Below are 18,686 nucleotides of genomic sequence, written 5' to 3'. Positions count from 1 at the left end.
ATGCAAATCTTTGTTCCTCTCTCTATATCTTTCAATAAGTTGTCTAAGAAGATGTATAGCTTCCATAGTTGATCTTCCAGGCATAAAACCAAATTGATTCTCCGATATCATGACAACCTTCCTCAACCTAGACTCAATCACCCTCTCCCAAAGTTTCATAGTATGACTCATGAGTTTTATACCACGATAGTTTGTGCAATCTTGTATATCACCCTTATTCTTATATAAAGGCACCAAAGTACTCTTCCTCCACTCATTAGGCATCTTATTTGTTCGCCAAATCAAGTTAAAAAGATTTGTACACAAAGGTACAAAAAAACTCAAATGCACAAAGGCATAAAAATATAAGAAATTTATATTGAAGAAATTGGAGAGCATAAGCTCCAAAGAATTAGTTTACAAGGGGGAGAAGACCCCTATATATAACACACAAAAAGGGGGCCTTGGAGAGGCCCCAATGTGATCGTTAGAGCCCCTTCAATGGTCACAAATGTGATCGTTGGAGGGGCCCAACAATCATATTGGGTCCCTCCAATGGCAAATCAAAAGGAATAAAAAAAGAAAAAGAGAAAAAAAAGAAAAAGAAAAAGTAAAAAGTAAAAAGAAAAAGGAAAATTACATGCACATTCCAAAGGGGATATATGCAAAAAGGGAAAAGACTAAAATACCCTTCATCGGGTTTTACAAAAGAGAATATATTTATATAGAGAGTACATGAGAGCATTTTAACAGGTGGGTCATCTTCATCTTCTTAATTAGGGACCACCTCTGGCAATTTTTGTCCCACAAATGCTGCATGTACTTGTGCCTTTCTCTCACCATCTTCTCTAAGACTAGTAATAAGCTCAACACGAATATTCAAATTAATGCTATATGTACATAATTTCACAGTGGAGTTGATATGCCCCATAATATGACATTTAAATCTATACAATCCTTCATCCATTATAAAATCATAAAAGTTACACTTCACTATTCCTTTGAAAGACATCTCTAAGTCAACTGGTGTATAATATTTCAATGCAGAATCTTTTGAGAGGCATCCTGAATTAATAAATCTAATCACTATAAAGATGTAAAACAATGTAACTGATAACCATGTTAAAAAATGAAACAAAGAACAATTAAATAAACAAAACATACAACTGACAACCTATACAAAAAATTAAAACATAGCCAATTAATCACCAAATAAAAATATAGGCATGAAAATATGCAACAAATCTACACACATAAGATAACTAACTTTAAGTGTATTCAAGTCTAAAATAGTTAAAGAACCCCAACAAGTTTATAATAAGTTTACAATAACAACTTAAATTTAATCCTCAGATGATGAACTTGAAAGCCCATCATCATCATCATCTGAATCATTTTCAATGATATATTGCTCTTCTTCTTCAGTTTCATCTGCAGAGTTAGCTTCTTCCTCTTCTTCTTCCACGCTCACCACCTTCTTTCTTTTGTCAGACTTTTTCTTTTTTAGGTCTTTAGTAGCACTCATTCTTGCCCCTGCCTTATGCCTTGACGCTTCAGATGCCTTATCAACAGATCCCATGTAAGTGACATGTCATATTCGAAGACTGCTTCATCTTCACTTGGCCACAAATCGTTATCATTGACTTCTCTTAAGACGATGGGGTCGAGATCTCCTTTGTTCATTCGCTTCAATCTTCGATTATATTGCACAAAAACTAAATCATTCAACTTCGTGTGCAAAAGTCGGTTTCTTTTCTTTGTATGAATCTGCAAAAAGAAAAAAAAATCAAATATATATACAAATTGACAATTACTAATTAGTAATAAATAATATTATACCACTTCAAAAGTACTCCAGTTATGTTCACAACTGGATGCACTGCATGTGAGGCCTAAGACTCGAACAACAAATGTCTGGAGCTGGGGACAACCAATGACAAAAGAAATCTACCAATTCACTAAAAAAATCAAATTAGATGAAAATAAAATATATAATTTATACAAATAATGTAAAGCAAGGTCTATAAAATTTAATCATCTTACGTAATTTTTGCACTTTTCTCTTCTTCTTTGCTAAGTCCATCTCGAAAGGCCCACTAGCAATTCTATATCTTATCAGTTGGAGTACTAGTGCATCTCGAACCACTTCACTTCGAACAAGACGGTTGATGCAATCATATAAACCACTCTTTATCTCCTCACTAGACTCAATATTTTCATACTCATAGTATATGACTAGATTCAAATATAATCCTGCTACATGCAAAGGTTTGTGCAATTGAGTGCTCCGTCTTTTATCAATTATCTTCCAAACAAGGCTATATCTTTCTCCATTATTGCGCAAATTTACCTATTAAGTAAAATAATTAAAATTAATCACTATAAAATAAAAAAAATTAACTTATACCTTAATTTGTTCCTTTTCACTGTCCATTTTCTTGTACATATAACCCACAACAGGCTTTTCATCGCTATCGACCAATCGAAACACATCAATCAAAGGGGTCATTGTTTTTAGAGCATGACTCACTCCCAAAATTTTGAACTCAAAATTATTCTTTCACATCTTTTACCAACTGACGTTTTTGATAAACTACTTTTTGCCCAATCATCTCCAACAAACATGGACCTTAGGCCTTTTTTTGCAATTATATATGTTTTCTAGAATAAAAAATATAGTAGCAAATCTCGTCACTGTAGGCCTGTGTAAGTCCCTTTGTGTGTGTGCTCTCATCATACTCAACAATTGAGTATGTTTGTACATGAATACTACCAATTGCCTTGCTTTTCCAAAAATGTTCTTCAACTCTTTCTGTAACGCCCCAAAATTTCAACTTGTGATTTCGAAAACCTTATCGAAAAACCTTTCAAAGATTTAAAGTTTTAACTTTTAAAAACGACAGCGGAAGACATTTAGAAAAGAACACAAGTCAACAATCCTTGGTACGTTAGCTGAAAAACCATCATTCACATGTACAACCACTTAAAGGAATTGAAGAAATAAGGCAATAGATTAAGAATCTGCAGTTTATTACAAAATGAGCATTTTGTTCCAAAGTTAAATAAATCTAAAGAAAACTCCAAAAGAGCCAGAGCCAAGCCACCAGCAGAAAGAAGATAAATCTTGATCCGTATTGCACCACGCCATCGGCCGCCAGTGAAGTCCTACTCCTCACCTGCCCATGAAATGGGTCAGTTTCATAACAAACCAGTAGGTGCACGAACAGATAAGTATAATGAAAATAAAACAGGACATTCATGAGATAAGCATTTATGATATTTAAGCAATTAAAGCAGTTGTAGTCTATTCTAACAAATGTAATAAGTGCAAAAAGTTGTTAGTTGAAGCATTTTCAGCAGTGTAAGTCTCAATCATCTACAACTATTCATGAAGATATTCTTTAAGTTCTGATATTAACTGACCTGTGGGTACGCATAGACGCGAAACGTAGAAACAGCCGAGACCGATCCGGGGGTTTATTATGTCAGGTGTTTTTATTAACCCGGATGGCTGACTGAGTCCGCTCCTAAGGGGACGGTCGGTGACCAAGAGAGTAAATCCCCAAAGGCATTCGTGGCCCATGGATGCATCCAACTTCTGCAGAAATACCTGGGAGTTACCACCTAGGATAAATTATGGTAATCCCAATTCTCCTAACTCCGATGACTGGGGAAGCCGAGTCTTTTGCCCGTGGGGTGCTTGTTAACAACCTGTCCATCGGAGTTTTTGTACCATCCATCCTCTCCCTTGATGAACCGTGAAGATCGAATGGGTACGATGGGGGTTTCTTAACCGCCGCCCCATCCTATATGCTCTGGTCTATTAGAGCCACTCGAGCATCTTGCCTGTGAAGGCGAATGGTCACCATTATGTGATCTCAGCATTGTGCTACATGCACTCATCGAGGTTGCTACAACCTCATCATCCAACCATCGGAACCCACATGGGACGTACTTGTCCAAAAGTACGATCGTACCTTCTTAGAGATACGACTACGATGAGAGGGCAACATATAATGTTTTATGATTCTTTTGGTTCATACATGACATGTATTGTCCTATGAGCAAATGGGTCTGTGGAGGCCGGTATTATCTCATTGATATCAATAAAGAGTTGCTTGATCACTTCGAGGTACTCAATGACCTTCCGTACTATTTGTATCATACCTGTCTTCAGGTCTAATTACGATAGTAAATTTGTGGGTTTCTCGATAGATAACCCATCACAAAGTTTTATAAAAATCTGTATTATACTTGGCATGCTCGAATACTAAGAAACAAGAAGTCTCATACAAGATTCATCAGGCAATAACCAATAAGGCATCTATAGTAACTTATAATAGTGGGCAAGGCGGAAATACAGTAATAAGATCTTTCTAGCAATGAGTTTACTCGTAGAGCTCACAATAAGCATGTAATTTCAAAAGAATACGGAAACGGAAACACAACACAGACAATCATCAGTTAAGAAATTCTACGAGTAAGAAGGCATGCCAAATAAACTATTATATCACAGAATCCTTATAATTTATTTCATTCATACAAACCCTTCGTGCGACTTTCCCCTACCTCGGGATGTCGTGCAGTTGCGTGCGTCTACGCGTGTAGATGATACGAGGCTCAGGCCGCGGAGCCAGAGCGGGGTTCGATGCGAAGTCTGCAAAAGTGTGAGAATTCAACGCTACTCTATTTATCATGCGAAGAAATAGAAAACTGGCCTGTCGATCGGAAAAGAGAGAGGCAGCAGGGGTGTGACCCTGTTGGCCGAAAATAGACAAGCGATAGGGGACAAGCCCCTGCCTGCCGACAATAGCGGGGCGACAGGGGATGAGCCCCTGTCGAAAATAGCGTGGCGGCAGGGGGCCAGCCCCTGCCGACAGCAACGAGGCGATAGGGGTCCAGCCCCTGTCGACAGCAACGAAGCAGCAGGGGCTGAGCCCTTGCCGACAACCACCAAGTGGCAGGGGCTGAGCCCCTGCCGACAACATTGAAGTGGCAGGGGGGCCAGCCCCTGCCGACAGCACGAGACGGCAGGGGGGCCAGCCCCTGCCGACGGCCACGAAGTGGCAGGGGTTGAGCCCCTGCTGACAGCATCGAGATGGCAGGGGGCCAGCCCCTGCCGAAAGCACAGGACGGTAGGGGGGCCAGCCTCTGCCGACGGCCACGAAGTGGCAGGGCTGGCCCCCCTGCCGAAAGCACCAGACGGCAGGGGGGCCAGCCCCTGCCGACGGCCACGAGACGGCAGGGGCGGGGCCCCTGCCGACAGCACAAAGGTGGCAGCAAAAAGGGGGGTGTCGCAGGGGCCATAGGTCCCCTGCCGGCACTTCGGCGAATCCTAGAGGGAGAAGGGAACAACAGGGGCCCCGTAGGCCACCTGTCGGGCCCCCGATGGGCACAGGGGGTGGTGGGAGGCCGCGGCAGGGGCTGTGAGCCGCCTGTCGGCCTCCCGACGAGGTGACAGAGAGGGGTGGGGGGGGGGGAGGAAGAGAAGAGGGAGGAGAAAAGGGAAGACGACGTACCTGGGAGACGGTGGCCGGCGGCGTGCGCAGCGAGGGAGGAGACCGGCACGGTGGGGGGGCGAGGGCTGCGAGAGGGAGGCGTGACTCCCCTCGCCCTCCAACGCCTCTCTTAAAGGCACAGGGGGCAACGAATGGGGAAACCCTCGATGGGTTTCCCTAACTCGTCCGATATCGAAGGGGTGTGTGTGCGGCGCTCGGGAGTGCTCGGGTTACTTAAAACCCTAATGAAGAAGGGGCCCGGGTCGGATCCGGACCCGACCCGGCCCGGGTCCAAAACAATTTTTTTTTTTTTAAAATGGGGTTTTTACACTTTCAATTCTCTTATATCTTCCAACAATCTATATAATGTGTAGCACAAGGAGTCCAAAATAAATGTTTTCTCTTATTCATCAACAACTTACCCGCTTTAACGTAGTTGGAGGCATTATCGTTAACAACTTGAACCATTCTCCTCCCCAACTTCTTCAACAATATCATTCAATAATGTAAAAAACAAATTTGTATCTTTTACTTCATTTGATGCATCAACTGATTTCAAAAACATTATTTCCAAAGGACAATTAACCAAAAAATTAATAAGTGTACACCCTTTTATATCAGTCTAACCATTTGACATTATGTTGCATCCATATTTGGACCAATGCACTTTGTATTGGTTCAAAAACTCTTTCGTTTTCTTTATTTCTTTATTCAAAAGTGGTTCTCGCAGGTCGTGATATGATAGAGGCTTTATCCCTGGTCCAAATTGGCCTATAGTTTTAATCATACTATAAAATGAAGGCAATTTTGTTGCATTAAAAGGTATTCCACCATCATAAAACCACCTACTAATGTACTCACACATTGTTTCCCTTTCTTCTTTTTTGAAGCGATTCTCTAATGTGGTTTATTTTTTTTGCTTGCCTTCCTTTCTCTGCTAGATCACTTCGGAAGTACAAATCCATAGGCCCTTTTGCCTGTGATGGTCTCAAGCCGATTGTACTACTCGGTTGTCCCTCCATATGCGAAACTGCGGCATGTCCTTCGCCAGAATCAGAAGCCTTGAACAAATTTTCACTTCATATATATTAACTAACTCTCTCTTATTTTTTCATCTCTTCTTTGATTCCTTCATGTACTTAGAAAGTACTTGTTTGATTTCTACAATTTGTTTATTACAAGCCTTCATGTTTCCTCCAATCCCAAGTAGATGCTGCTTTATTCTATATATGCCTCATTTACAAGTTATTCCACATCTAAGGCATGCCACAAAATTCGGATTGTGTTTATCTTTAATATAGGCTCACTCCCATGCTAGATCACTTGATTTTCACTTGAAGTTTTGCATATCTTCAAAATTTGGAAATGTCGAGCTTGGAGTGGACCTGCTAGCACTTGCAGAAGAAGCCCCTTCCATCGTTGTTCTAAAAAATGATAAGAATCAAGTAATGTGTTCAATCAGTGATAAGGAAAACAATTGAATAAGCAAAGCAAACAATCAACAACAAATGCCAAATAATTTAAAAATAATCTAAATTCTTAAAACAAAGTGCTAAAACTAACAACAAACTTGTATCCAACATAAAATTAATCAACACCAAATGCACAAAGCATAAGATATTGCTATCGTCAAGCATAGTAAACATGTTATATTACAAAACCTGCCCAAATATTATATATACACACATAACTAATATATATATATATATATATATATATATATATATATATATATATATATATGAGTAATACTCGGTCTCTCTCTCTCTCTCTCACTCTAAGTGAGCGAGTGACAAAGAGAGAGAGCCCCACTGCTCGGGCTCTCTCTCTCTCTCTCCGTCACTCTGAGAGAGAGAGCATACCTTTTTTTTTCTTGAAATTCTTCTTCTTCATGCCCTAAGGGAAGAGAGTCTAATGAAAATGAAAAGAAAAGGGGGAGAAGCCCTTTTCCCCCTTTTTATAGCTGTTGACACTTGGTCAATGACTATCCTAGGCGGAAAATTAGGGCCCCACCACCCAAATTGCATCGCCCAGGCTGCCTAGGCGCCGCCTAGTCACCGCCTTTGACAACCAAGGATTCAAGAAGCAGTAGACATTCCGAATGAAAAAGACATTCAATGGATAAACGTGAAAAGAGCTCAGGATGTAGATGATGAAGAGCCCACGTACATTGGAGATGATGTAAATGTCGAAAAAGAAATAGGAGAAGAAGAATATAATGATGATGATGATGATTGATGGTATATTTTTAAAAAACTTGGTTATGATGTCTTATGCAACTCATAGATACATAAATGCTTCATATATGATTTCATGGTTGTATTTTGTGCAATTCATCATTGTTTCATGTGTTATGATTTTTTTAGAATTTTTGCTATTTTTTTTATATTTAAAAAAAATTTATTTTAAATTTACAATTTTTTACGATATGATATGATACATATCTTATTTTGGACACGACTAATACGGGTAACAATATGATACATACTACCTTGGTTAGTGGTACTAACCAATCTTTAGAATAACTGTCTTGAACTCTTGGAGTTGTTCCTTGGGGACATTAGCGCAGGTGCGTGACACAGCTGGATGCAGAAGTCTATAGGTTAACAATTTATGATATGATATGATGTATCACAATACCTATTAGGTACTCAATATGATTTAACCCCTTGCATCAATGGATTCATGATTAGTAAGTCGTATTGGCGCCATATTTTGCTATACATGACACAACAAGAAGGAATAAGACCATTTTTGTGGAATTTTTCTCTAGAAATAGTATATAAGGGGATTTAACATGAGAGTGAATTGGTGTATCCCCGAGACATAGTCATCCAATGGCATAATGTTATTTCTTTTATTTTCTGCAATTTGTAGAGTCTTAAGTCCATTTGTTTGTTCACAAGAAAAAAATGCCAAATTAATAATAATGATGATCTTTAGAAACAAGAAAAAGAAAAAAAAGGCATTAAAAATGATTCTTCTTCAAAGAAGAGAAAAGGTCTTCAAAAATGATTCTTGCTTCTTGCTACATTCAATTGCCTGCATTATTTTAATAGATCTGGTGGTTGTTCTGCAAGTGATGTGGGCCACATTGCTGTTTAATTATCAATTATTCTTCATGTTGATTAGCACCTCCTTTAAATGGTTGTTTCATAAAAGTTAATGAAAAATTGGACGTGCATTCTTTCCCCTCTCCAATAATTGGAGTCATGTAGAATTTATCAAGTTATATTTACTCTCTGCTAAGGATTAGAAGCACAAGATGTTTTCCAAATTAGCCATTGTAGAGACAAATTTTGCATGGGACTCTGGTATGAGTGTGATGATGAGATAATAATAGTGGTTGGCTCTTGGCAAGTTGCAAATTCAAGTTCCAACATTTTGAATTTTTTCTTTCAAGGTGATTGTCAACTTGATTTCTAGGCTTTAGTTTGATGTTTTCTCTAGAATGCTCATTTGTTGGAGACTAATGGGCTATATTTTCTTCAAAGCTGGGCAAACCAACAATGTCCATTATTTTTCTCTTATATGTTCACTTTCCACAATGAATAAGATGCTGGAGATTATATTATCTTATCTCTACCAATAAATCCTTTATCTCTTCCATTCGCAAAAGCTTCCTTCATCCCTTGTTATTCCCACGGAGATATACTTTGGACGGTTTTGCAGACTATAAATAGATGATGATTCACGCCTTTGTTTCTTTGTGGTGTACTTTGGAGGATTTTGCATTCTACGAAGAGACGATGTTTTGGCACTTGAGTCTAGTGAACTTTCATGTTGTTATTTGTCTTCTTCTCTTCATAGGCTTGTGTAGATAGTATTCAAAGACGAATTCCTCTATTTCCCCTTAGGATATTGAACGCGAGTACTTTCTATTATGTATCCTAAGAGAATGTCAAAAACATTCTTCTTTTTCTTCTCCTTGTTTGCACAGATCAAATATTTGGTTCAGCTGAAGCATGTGTAAAAATCTCCTAGTTCTTTCAATTCTTGAGGATCTTTTGGCTCTATAGTGTACTTGAGTTGAGTCCATGTACACCTCCACCAAGACCTCTTGAAGAGGTGGAATGATGCCACAAATCCTTTCCCATAAGAAACCTCTTCATTGTCGTTGCCCACGTAGAGTAGTAGTTCCTATCAAACTTGATAGGAACAATGGTGACAACTTCCTTTTTGGCCATTAGACATGATGACAAAAAAGAGGAAGGAATGAAGAAGTATGTATGAACTTTGGCACCACGAAAACGTGAGCACCATGAACACTTGAAGAGAGAGAGAATCCACCAACCACGATCACATCCACTAAGGATCAAGAGCCAAGGGCTCGGATACCATGTAATGAAGAGGCCTTGAAGAGAGAAAGAGCACAATGGCACTAAGGGTAAATACATGAAGGCCACAAATGGTTAAAAACATAAGCACAAGCCACCAAGGGCACTCACAACGCCACTATGGGCACACATAGACAATTAAAATAATTAATTTTATTAATCATAAAATACACAACATATGCATAGTCACAAGAGGGATTGAAGTCCCATATATATACAAGAGAGGGCCCAATTAGCCATTAGGAGCTCCTAACGGCTAGCCTGTAGTGGGCAGAATAAACCCAAAACAAAGAAAAATAAAAATACAAAATTAAAAAAATACCCTACTTACAATCTAACAATAAGTTGGATACCAAAGAGGGCGAGAAAGATATTTATAGGCTTGCAAAGATGAGAGATAGGAAATCGAGGGATCTGGGTATGGTTAGATGTATCAAAGATGAAACGCAAAGGGTTTTAGTGAAAGATGAGGAGATTAATGAGAGATGAAAAGATTATTTTGATAAGCTATTTAATGAAAGTCATGCTCAGGATCTGGGAGACTTCTCCATTCCTTTTCATGAGATGAATTGTGACTTCATGCGCAAGATTCAAAAGAAAGAAATTGCAGAGGCTTTGAAAAAAATGAAATCGAGAAGGGCAGTTGGCCCAGATGGTATTCCTATCAAGGCTTGGAAATGTTTGGGAGAGAAAGGTTTAGAATGGTTGACAAATCTTTTTAACAAGATTTGGCGGACAAATAAGATGCCTAATGAGTGGAGGAAGAGTACTTTGGTGCCTCTATATAAGAATAAGGGTGATATACAAGATTGCACAAACTATCGTGGTATAAAACTCATGAGTCATACTATGAAACTTTGGGAGAGGGTGATTGAGTCTAGGTTGAGGAAGGTTGTCATGATATCGAAGAATCAATTTGGTTTTATTTCTGGAAGATCAACTATGAAAGCTATACATCTTCTTAGACAACTTATTGAGAGAAATAGAGAGAGGAACAAAGATTTTCATATGGTTTTTATTGATTTAGAGAAGGCATATGATAGAGTACCTAGGGACGTTCTCTGGTGGACAATGATGAGGAAAGGTGTTTCTCTCAAGTACATTAGTATAATTAAAGATATGTATGAAGGAGTAGTAACCAATGTCCGCACTTGTGGAGAGGTGACAACCAATTTTCCTATAACGGTTGGGTTACATTAAGGATCTGCTTTAAGCCCTTTCCTATTTGCTATAGTGATGAATGAGCTTACGAGACCAATTCAAGAAAATGTGCCGTGGTGTATATTGTTTGCTGATGCTATTGTTTTGATTGATGAGTCTAGAGTTGGGGTTAATGCTAAGTTAGAATTATGGAGACAGACATTGGAAGCAAGAGGTTTTAAGTTGAGTAAGAGTAAGACAGAATACATGGAATGTCGATTTAGTAAGCAACGAAGTAGTGATGGGAGTGTAGTGAAGCTTGGTGAGCAAGAAATACCGGTGGATAATTGTTTCAAATATTTGGGATCTATCATTAAAAAGTATGGAGAATTTGATAAAGATGTAAATCATAGGATAAAGGTTGGGTGGATGTAAATCAAATATTTGGGATCTATTTGGTAGGCGTTGCACCCATTGAAAATAAGATGAGAGAGAATCGTTTACGGTGGTTTGGACATATTCGGCGAAGGCCTAATGATGCTCCAGTTAGAAGGATGGAGAAATGAGAAAATATATTAGTTAAAAGAGGTCGGGGTAGGCCTAGGAAGACATGGATGGAGGTGATAGGAAAGGATATGAATGCTTTGAACCTCACCGAGGACATGGCATTGGATAGAAATGATTGGAGGAGAAGGATTCATGTGGAAAACCCAGAATGATTTTCTTTTTTGGTTCATATCGCCGACCCCAATTGTTTTGGGATGAAGGCGTAGTTGTTGTTGTTGTTACAATCTAACAATAAATTATATATATATATATATATATATATATATATATATATATATATTAACGGACTCTTCCCTATTACTCAAAGATTTGCAGTGTCAGTTATGAGGCTTATTGACATTAAACTAGATACATCTAGTAATTACAGTTCATGCATCTTGGAAGCTTGTGACATTGCTAAATTGTTGAGTTCTGAAGATTAATCTTATATTAGATTAGAATTTCCTTGTTTATATGATATGCCTTGCAGATGAGTGGCTCTAGGATAAACGTTGCTGGAAGGTTCAAGCCTTGTGTTCACATGGGTTGCTTTGATCTTGGAACTTTTGTAGAGCTAAATCAACGCTCAAGAAAGGTACTTACTCTACATTGAAACTCTATTTTCTTCTCTTTGATCGGTTACTTATATGTGGATGACTTGCATTGTTTTTAAATGCAGTGGCAATGCCCCGTATGTCTAAATAACTACTCGTTGGAAAACATCATCATTGATCCATATTTCAATCGCATAACCACTGTGGTAGGCTTGTGTGTGTGTGTGTGTGTGTGTGTGTGTGTGTGTGTGTGTGTGTGTGTGCTTGCCCTTGCTTGCAGGTGTGTATGATTTTGCTAAGTATCAACCTGTCATCTGTTTGTATAGATGGCAAATTGTGGAGAGGATGTGACTGAGATTGAAGTGAAGCCAGATGGCTCTTGGCGTGTGAAGAATGAAGCGGATTCTAAAGATCTGTGTCACTGGCACCTGTCTGATGGTTCTCTATGTCTACCTTCTAATGGAGAAGTGAAACATCAACATGACATGTTGAAGCAGGTAAAACAGGAGGGTATTTCTGAAGGTCGCACTGGTTTGAAATTAGGAATTAGGAAAAACCGCAATGGGGTTTGGGAAGTAAGCAAACCTGATGAATTCTGTCCTTCTGCAAATTATGTATCTGATGAGTTTGAAAATATCAACCCAAAGATCATGCCTATGAGCAGCAGTGCAACTGGCAGCAATAGGGATGGCGAAGATGCAAGTGTTAATCAAGATGGTGGTGGTCATTTTGACATCGCTAATAATGGGAATGAGCTGGACTCTCTAACCCTCAATTTTGACTCAGCATTTTTTGGTATGGCTAATCGGGTGCCCAATTCTGTACCAATAGATACAGATGTCATAGTCCTTAGTGATTCAGATGAAGATAATAGGGAGACTTTAAATGTCATGCCATCTACAGTTAGCATCGTATCGCCTGAAAGAGTTTATGAAGCAGATCAAGGTGAATGCAATGGTATTCCTTTTCCTGTTCCTGCTCCTGGTGTTACAGAAGCATTCCCTGATGATCAGGGACTTGGTGGAAGCAGCAGTCCGCTTGGTCTTTTCCACAATGGTGATGATTTTGGTATGCCTCTTTGGGGGGCATTACCATCATGTTCTCAGAATGGTGGATTCCGTCTTTTTGGTACAGATACTGATATTGCAGATTCATTGGTTGATGTACAGCAAACTGTTGTGCGTCCTACACCTATAAATGCTTATGAGTTGGCTTCGGAGGGTGTAGCAGGTGGTTCACAAGTTGAAGGTCGTGGTTCCCAGATAGATCCTTCAGTTTGCCATTTGAGCAATGGAATCAATAATGGTCTAGATGAGAACCCATTGGCCTTTGATGTTGATGACCCTTCTCTACAAATCTTTCTTCCTTCTAGACCTGTTGGAGCATCCATGCAAGCTGACTGCAGGGACCAGACAGCTGTGTCGAATGATGCACAGACTGAGGATTGGATTTCCCTCAGCCTTGGCGGTGGTACTAATCATGAACGGGAACAATTGGCTGATTTGCATTCAAGGGAGCAGCTCACTATGCAGGATAGCAGGATGGATGCACTGGCAAACACAGGTATCATTTACGGATTTAAAGCTTAGTTTTTGCTTATAGCTAGGATGCTGATTATCAGGCTTAGCTACCAGGAAGAACCTACAACTGTGCAATTAATTGGTCCAGGGCAATAGCCTAACTCTATATAAAGAGCATAGTGTGTCAAGGTTCGTCTGTGTATAGCGTCTCCTTTCTGGTCCTAAAATAAGTAAAGCTGGTTATTTTCTTCTGTTTGTTCATTTTATTAGCCTCTTATATAAAAGTTGGTCTTGGTTCAAGTCTCATCCAATGCCAGGAAATCTGGTACGTAATTTGCTTCACAAGAAATTTAAAAGTGATGTCAAGATCTTTTTTGGTTATATAGCATCTTTTTGTTTTTTCCTTTCAGTGTATTTGTGTTTTAGGTTATATGTCACAGACATTTCACTTAGCATGCTTATCCCGTATCGACACAATACGGCACTTGGACACTTCATAGACATGAGACGACACTTCATGGGCACGGTCAAACCAGTTTTACACAGTCAACATTGTCATTAACTTTATCTATTTTCTTTTATGATCTTATTTACTTATTTCATATTCACTTGATTTATTTTTCTTTTAAAAATTGTCAACAATTACATTACATTTCAATTTCAATTTACTTTCATGTTATTTGATGTTCCTAATAATGTGATTTAGAATTGTTTTTTCATACATACACACACATACATACATACATACATCTATGTGTGTGTACAGCCATGCCTTTGTTTTCTAATTATTGAAAATGATCAAATCATACCAAATGAATCCGCATCGCATCCCGCTCCTGCATCTGTATCCATGTGACGTAGGTTTTAGGAGTGTATGAGAGAGTGGCCGTTATTCTATAATTGTGATGAACAAAAATAGTTGGACTCTTTTTCTCTCATAGACCTATTTTCTTTTGTTTTTATTTTTCCCTTTAATAAATTAGAAATTCTTTTAGGGAAAAGAAGGTTCCCTAGACAAAGTTTGATTTGCCAAAATATACCATATGGAAAATTAATTGAATTTTAAGAAACCAAATTAGGACTGGTTATTAGATCAGTCTACAGAATAGTGTCTATGTGGCATTTGGAATCCTTAAGTGTCTCATGCCCAAAGGAATTATTTGTTGATTTTGTTATTCAAGATGCATAGTCCATCACCAGGTTTCCTTTGCATCTGTTTTTCTTTTTCATAAATCTATGTCTAGAATCTAGATCCATTAGAAATACACGTCCGTCCAGCCTGGCTGCAAGCTGAGAGAGAGAGAGAGAGAGAGAGAGAGAGAGAGAGAGAGAGAGAGAGAGAGATGTTATGGTCTAAACAATATCTAGGGCTGTACAGGAGCTAGCCCAGACTCGAGCCTGGGCTTATTGAGCTCCGGTTGCCCGAGCTCAGTTTGGCTAAGCTTGAGATGAGTCCTTTTATTAAAAAAAAATATTTAAACTTCTTGAGAAGAGGCTTCATGATTTGATATTGCCAAACATGCTTGTTTGTGTTAAAATCTTCAGAGACCATATATAAGCATATTATTTGTACATATTGGACAAACTTAAGCTCAAGCTTGGCATGTTTAGCCAAATGAGAGGTTGAGCTTCAGCTTGGCTTGTTTGTTAGTGAATCTTCTTGAGCCAAGATCCTTGTGAGAAGGTTGTGTACCAATCCCCATTTTCATACCTTCTTCCTGCCTTGTTTTATGTTATATGTGAACGTACATAATCCGCAAACCTGAAAATACCTTTGCAAATGTCAGATTGCTAGGAATGACCAGCCCTTACACAGTTTTTACAAAAAAACAATTAGCGGTTATTTACTGTAGTAGGTGTTGAAGGTAACATGTGAGAATTAGGTGACTGAGTTTTGCTAGTATGTTTCTACTGATCAGGAGCTTTGGTTGCAGCTATATTTCTGAGCATGAATGAGGAGAAAGCAACCCAGGATACTCAAAGGTCTGAGAGTTCTTTCTCACCGCATCAGCAGCAGCGGTCTGTTCGACGAAGATTGTACCTTTCAATAGATACAGATTCTGAGTAGGCAATGAACCGTGTTTGCATAGAAGTTTGCTGTTTCAAATGAATGGTGCCAGCCCACCCAACTGTGGCATGTAATGTTGATCACCTTTCCTACTTTTTCTTTCTTTTTCCTTTTGGTTTCTGTGAGTGGTACTGAGATTCAGATTTGGTTGGCATTCCATGTTGCCAGGTAGTTGGTCACACTTGCTCTGGCTTCCAGATGCTTACTGAAAACCTGCTTCGCTGGAATTCATTGATCTAGTTTCTCTATTGGGGAGCTTAACTGATGGTCTTATCTGCTTCATTTTGGTAAGTTAAAAATATATCAGATTCCCTTTTTTATCCTGCCCTTTTCTTTCAACCAGGTTGAACAGTTTCTATAAATCCATGTTGGGGAACTGGCCCGTGCTGCAGCGACTTGTATAGTAAAATCTCAGAAAAGAAAAAAAAAAGCAAGATGTATAGGTGGCATCTTGGCGTAAGCCAACAGGAGCTGTCTTATGTAAAATATCTGTGCAATCTGTACAACAGCTAGAAAGATTAATACCAATTCTTATCATTCTTAACTGTGAGTATGCAACGCGATGCTCTGCTTTGCTATCAAGTTTTTTGTACAATTGATGACCCTCACTAAGGCAAGACTTTGGGTACATTCCAAGGAGATGAAACAAATAACTGCTTGCACATTGAATCTACAACTACTTTATGCAGTGAACAGGTGATTCACTCATTCTGTGGCAGTGGTGAGGCGGCAGAAAGCAAGGTAAAACAATGTATTGTCTGTGACCGATAAATTCAATGGTCTTTCTCTATGGTGCCTTTAAATATATAGACATTCTGGATGTCTCTTAATGTACATAGCCAATTGTTATGTCTAAAGTAATCGCAAAATTCAAAGGTTAGCATCATTCATTGTTTGCATGTTTTGCCAAAGTGATAAGACAGGTTGGTTTTGTACCTGAACTGCGTTGACCTTTGAGTTACAGGTTGGCATTTCATGCGCTTCATACCAGAAAAGTCCTTTTTCTGTGGCCGCCACTGTTTACCGGTTACTTGATATTTATAGCAGGTTGACCACAGTTGCTCTAATTTCGATAGTAATAATAGTGAAAAAATCAAGCTTGCTCCTTAGAAGGTATTGAATGTGTCGTGTGGTTTTAACTTTTGAGATCCAATGTCGGTTTACATGCAATGTGTATTTAGCTTGGAAATAACTCGAGTTTTGAAATGAAGACGGGCAGTTCTTTGTCGCAGCCATCAATCTAATCTTTTATTCAAAATTTCCTTTTATGAGTTTGTTTCATACCAGTCCTTACAGGCTAAGGGCAAATTGGTTGCTGCCTTTAGTTCTCCATCGTCCCCACTTTTTAAACTGTTAGGACTAGTTCATCATTTTGTTGGCCGCCGCTGAATGAACCATGTTCACAGACAAATCAAGGCTATTTAGTGATAAAATTGTGTAGTTTTTTTTTTAAGGAAATAACAACTTAATTGATATATCTATATCATTTTTTAGCATTGGTTTATATAGTGGGGTGTTATGAGGTATCACGCCCCACTATACAGAGGTAACATAGGTAACATGAGACGCCAAATAATATGAGCAGGGTATGAACACACCCTGTTTACAAAACAAACAGAAATCTATGTAGACACGCATACAAGAAATCTGCATTTGTTGAAGCAGAAAAACTGTATTCGTTGAACCTCGAACATGGCCATTGTCACTTGATTTAATCTTTCAACGTTGTCCTGTTGCAGTGTGGGTTTGGAGAGAGACGGACACTAACATACCTTATGTGGTCTTGTTAGGAGCAGAGTGTCGGGGTTTGTTGATAAAATTGTATAGTTATTTTTATCCATATGAAAACTAAATAAAAATGATCATACTGTCCTTATAAAATGGTGCGATCTTCGAAATGGTTCACAATTTGTTTCAAAAATTTTGATTTTTTGACTTTTTATAACTTTTTTACCTTTTGCACAAGTGAAACTCTTGATGTTCCATGATAGATATGTCTGTTGTACAAACTATCAATACATCTTAATAAGAGTAGATTCACATAAACATTTAATGAACCTGTCGAATTTCACAAAAAAGAATCTGCCTGGCATTGCAACAAATGAGATTCGCATATCAAATGCATGCATCTTTTGAGATTTTAGAATTTAAAAGTTCTAGTTTGATAGGTTTACTTTATACATTTGCACCTGTCCTGACAGACATCATTCTAACTTTCTTTAATTAAAAAATTGCTTAAAGTCAAGATTTATGTACATTTGCAAATGTCAGTATGAAATTCTCAAATATTTGTTGTGAATGTTTTTATACTTTAATGTTTACTGATTGATTGCAGCTTTGCATCACATTCATATAGATACCATGTGAACCTTACAACAACAACAACAACAACAACTACGCCTTCATCCCAAAACAATTGGGGTCAGCGATATGAACCAAAAAAGAAATTCATTTTGGGTCTTCCACATGAATCCTTTTCCTCCAATCATTTCTATCCAACGCCATGTCCTCGGTGAGGTTCAAAGCATTCATATCCTTTCCTATCATCTCCATCCAAGTCTTCCTAGGCCTACCCCGACCTCTTTTAACTAATATATTTTCCCATTTCTCCAACCTTCTAACTGGAGCATCATTAGGCCTTCGCCGAATATGTCCAAACCACCGTAAACGATTCTCTCGCATCTTATTTTCAATGGGTGCAACACCTACCTTCTTACGTATCTCTTCGTTCCGAATCTTATCTTTTATTGTATTTCCACACATCCATCTAAGCATCCGCATCTCAGCTACACTCATTTTTTGTATACCATGTGAACCTTCCTTAACTAAAAACTTTTATAAAGTCTGCCACAAATATGTGTTGATTTTCACAAACATGTGTTGTGAACCTTCTTACCTGTTTTGAGTGCAAGTTTGCATCACATTTGTGAACGTTCTGACCTTGGCACACATAATGTGCAAACCTTTTTTAACTAAAATCACATAAAATATAAACGTACATTCATAAATGTTAGATGATGCAATTTTTTTAATAAAACATTTTA

At 38.4% G+C, this 18,686-nt stretch overlaps 1 protein-coding gene across 1 annotated transcript in view; it reads left to right on the top strand.

Annotated features, from left to right (window-relative positions):
* LOC149839553 (E3 SUMO-protein ligase SIZ1-like) overlaps positions 1 to 16,182 on the top strand; it is a 205,403-nt gene extending 189,221 nt beyond the window's left edge. The window contains exons 13-17 of the mRNA XM_090002624.1: positions 11,991 to 12,095; positions 12,180 to 12,260; positions 12,381 to 13,617; positions 15,509 to 15,712; positions 15,811 to 16,182. Coding sequence (XP_089858750.1) covers positions 11,991 to 12,095; positions 12,180 to 12,260; positions 12,381 to 13,617; positions 15,509 to 15,642 — 1,557 coding nt within the window. The 3' untranslated portion in view covers positions 15,643 to 15,712; positions 15,811 to 16,182. The remainder of the gene's footprint in view (positions 1 to 11,990; positions 12,096 to 12,179; positions 12,261 to 12,380; positions 13,618 to 15,508; positions 15,713 to 15,810) is intronic.
* The last annotated feature ends 2,504 nt before the right edge of the window (positions 16,183 to 18,686 follow it).

The sequence above is a fragment of the Nuphar pumila genome, chromosome 4 (genome assembly GCF_984573655.1).
Source record: "Nuphar pumila chromosome 4, dmNupPumi1.hap1.1, whole genome shotgun sequence".
Classification (NCBI taxonomy): Eukaryota; Viridiplantae; Streptophyta; class Magnoliopsida; order Nymphaeales; family Nymphaeaceae; genus Nuphar; species Nuphar pumila.
Note: the sequence above shows the minus strand (reverse complement) of the source record. Positions and strands in the feature narration are given on the sequence as shown.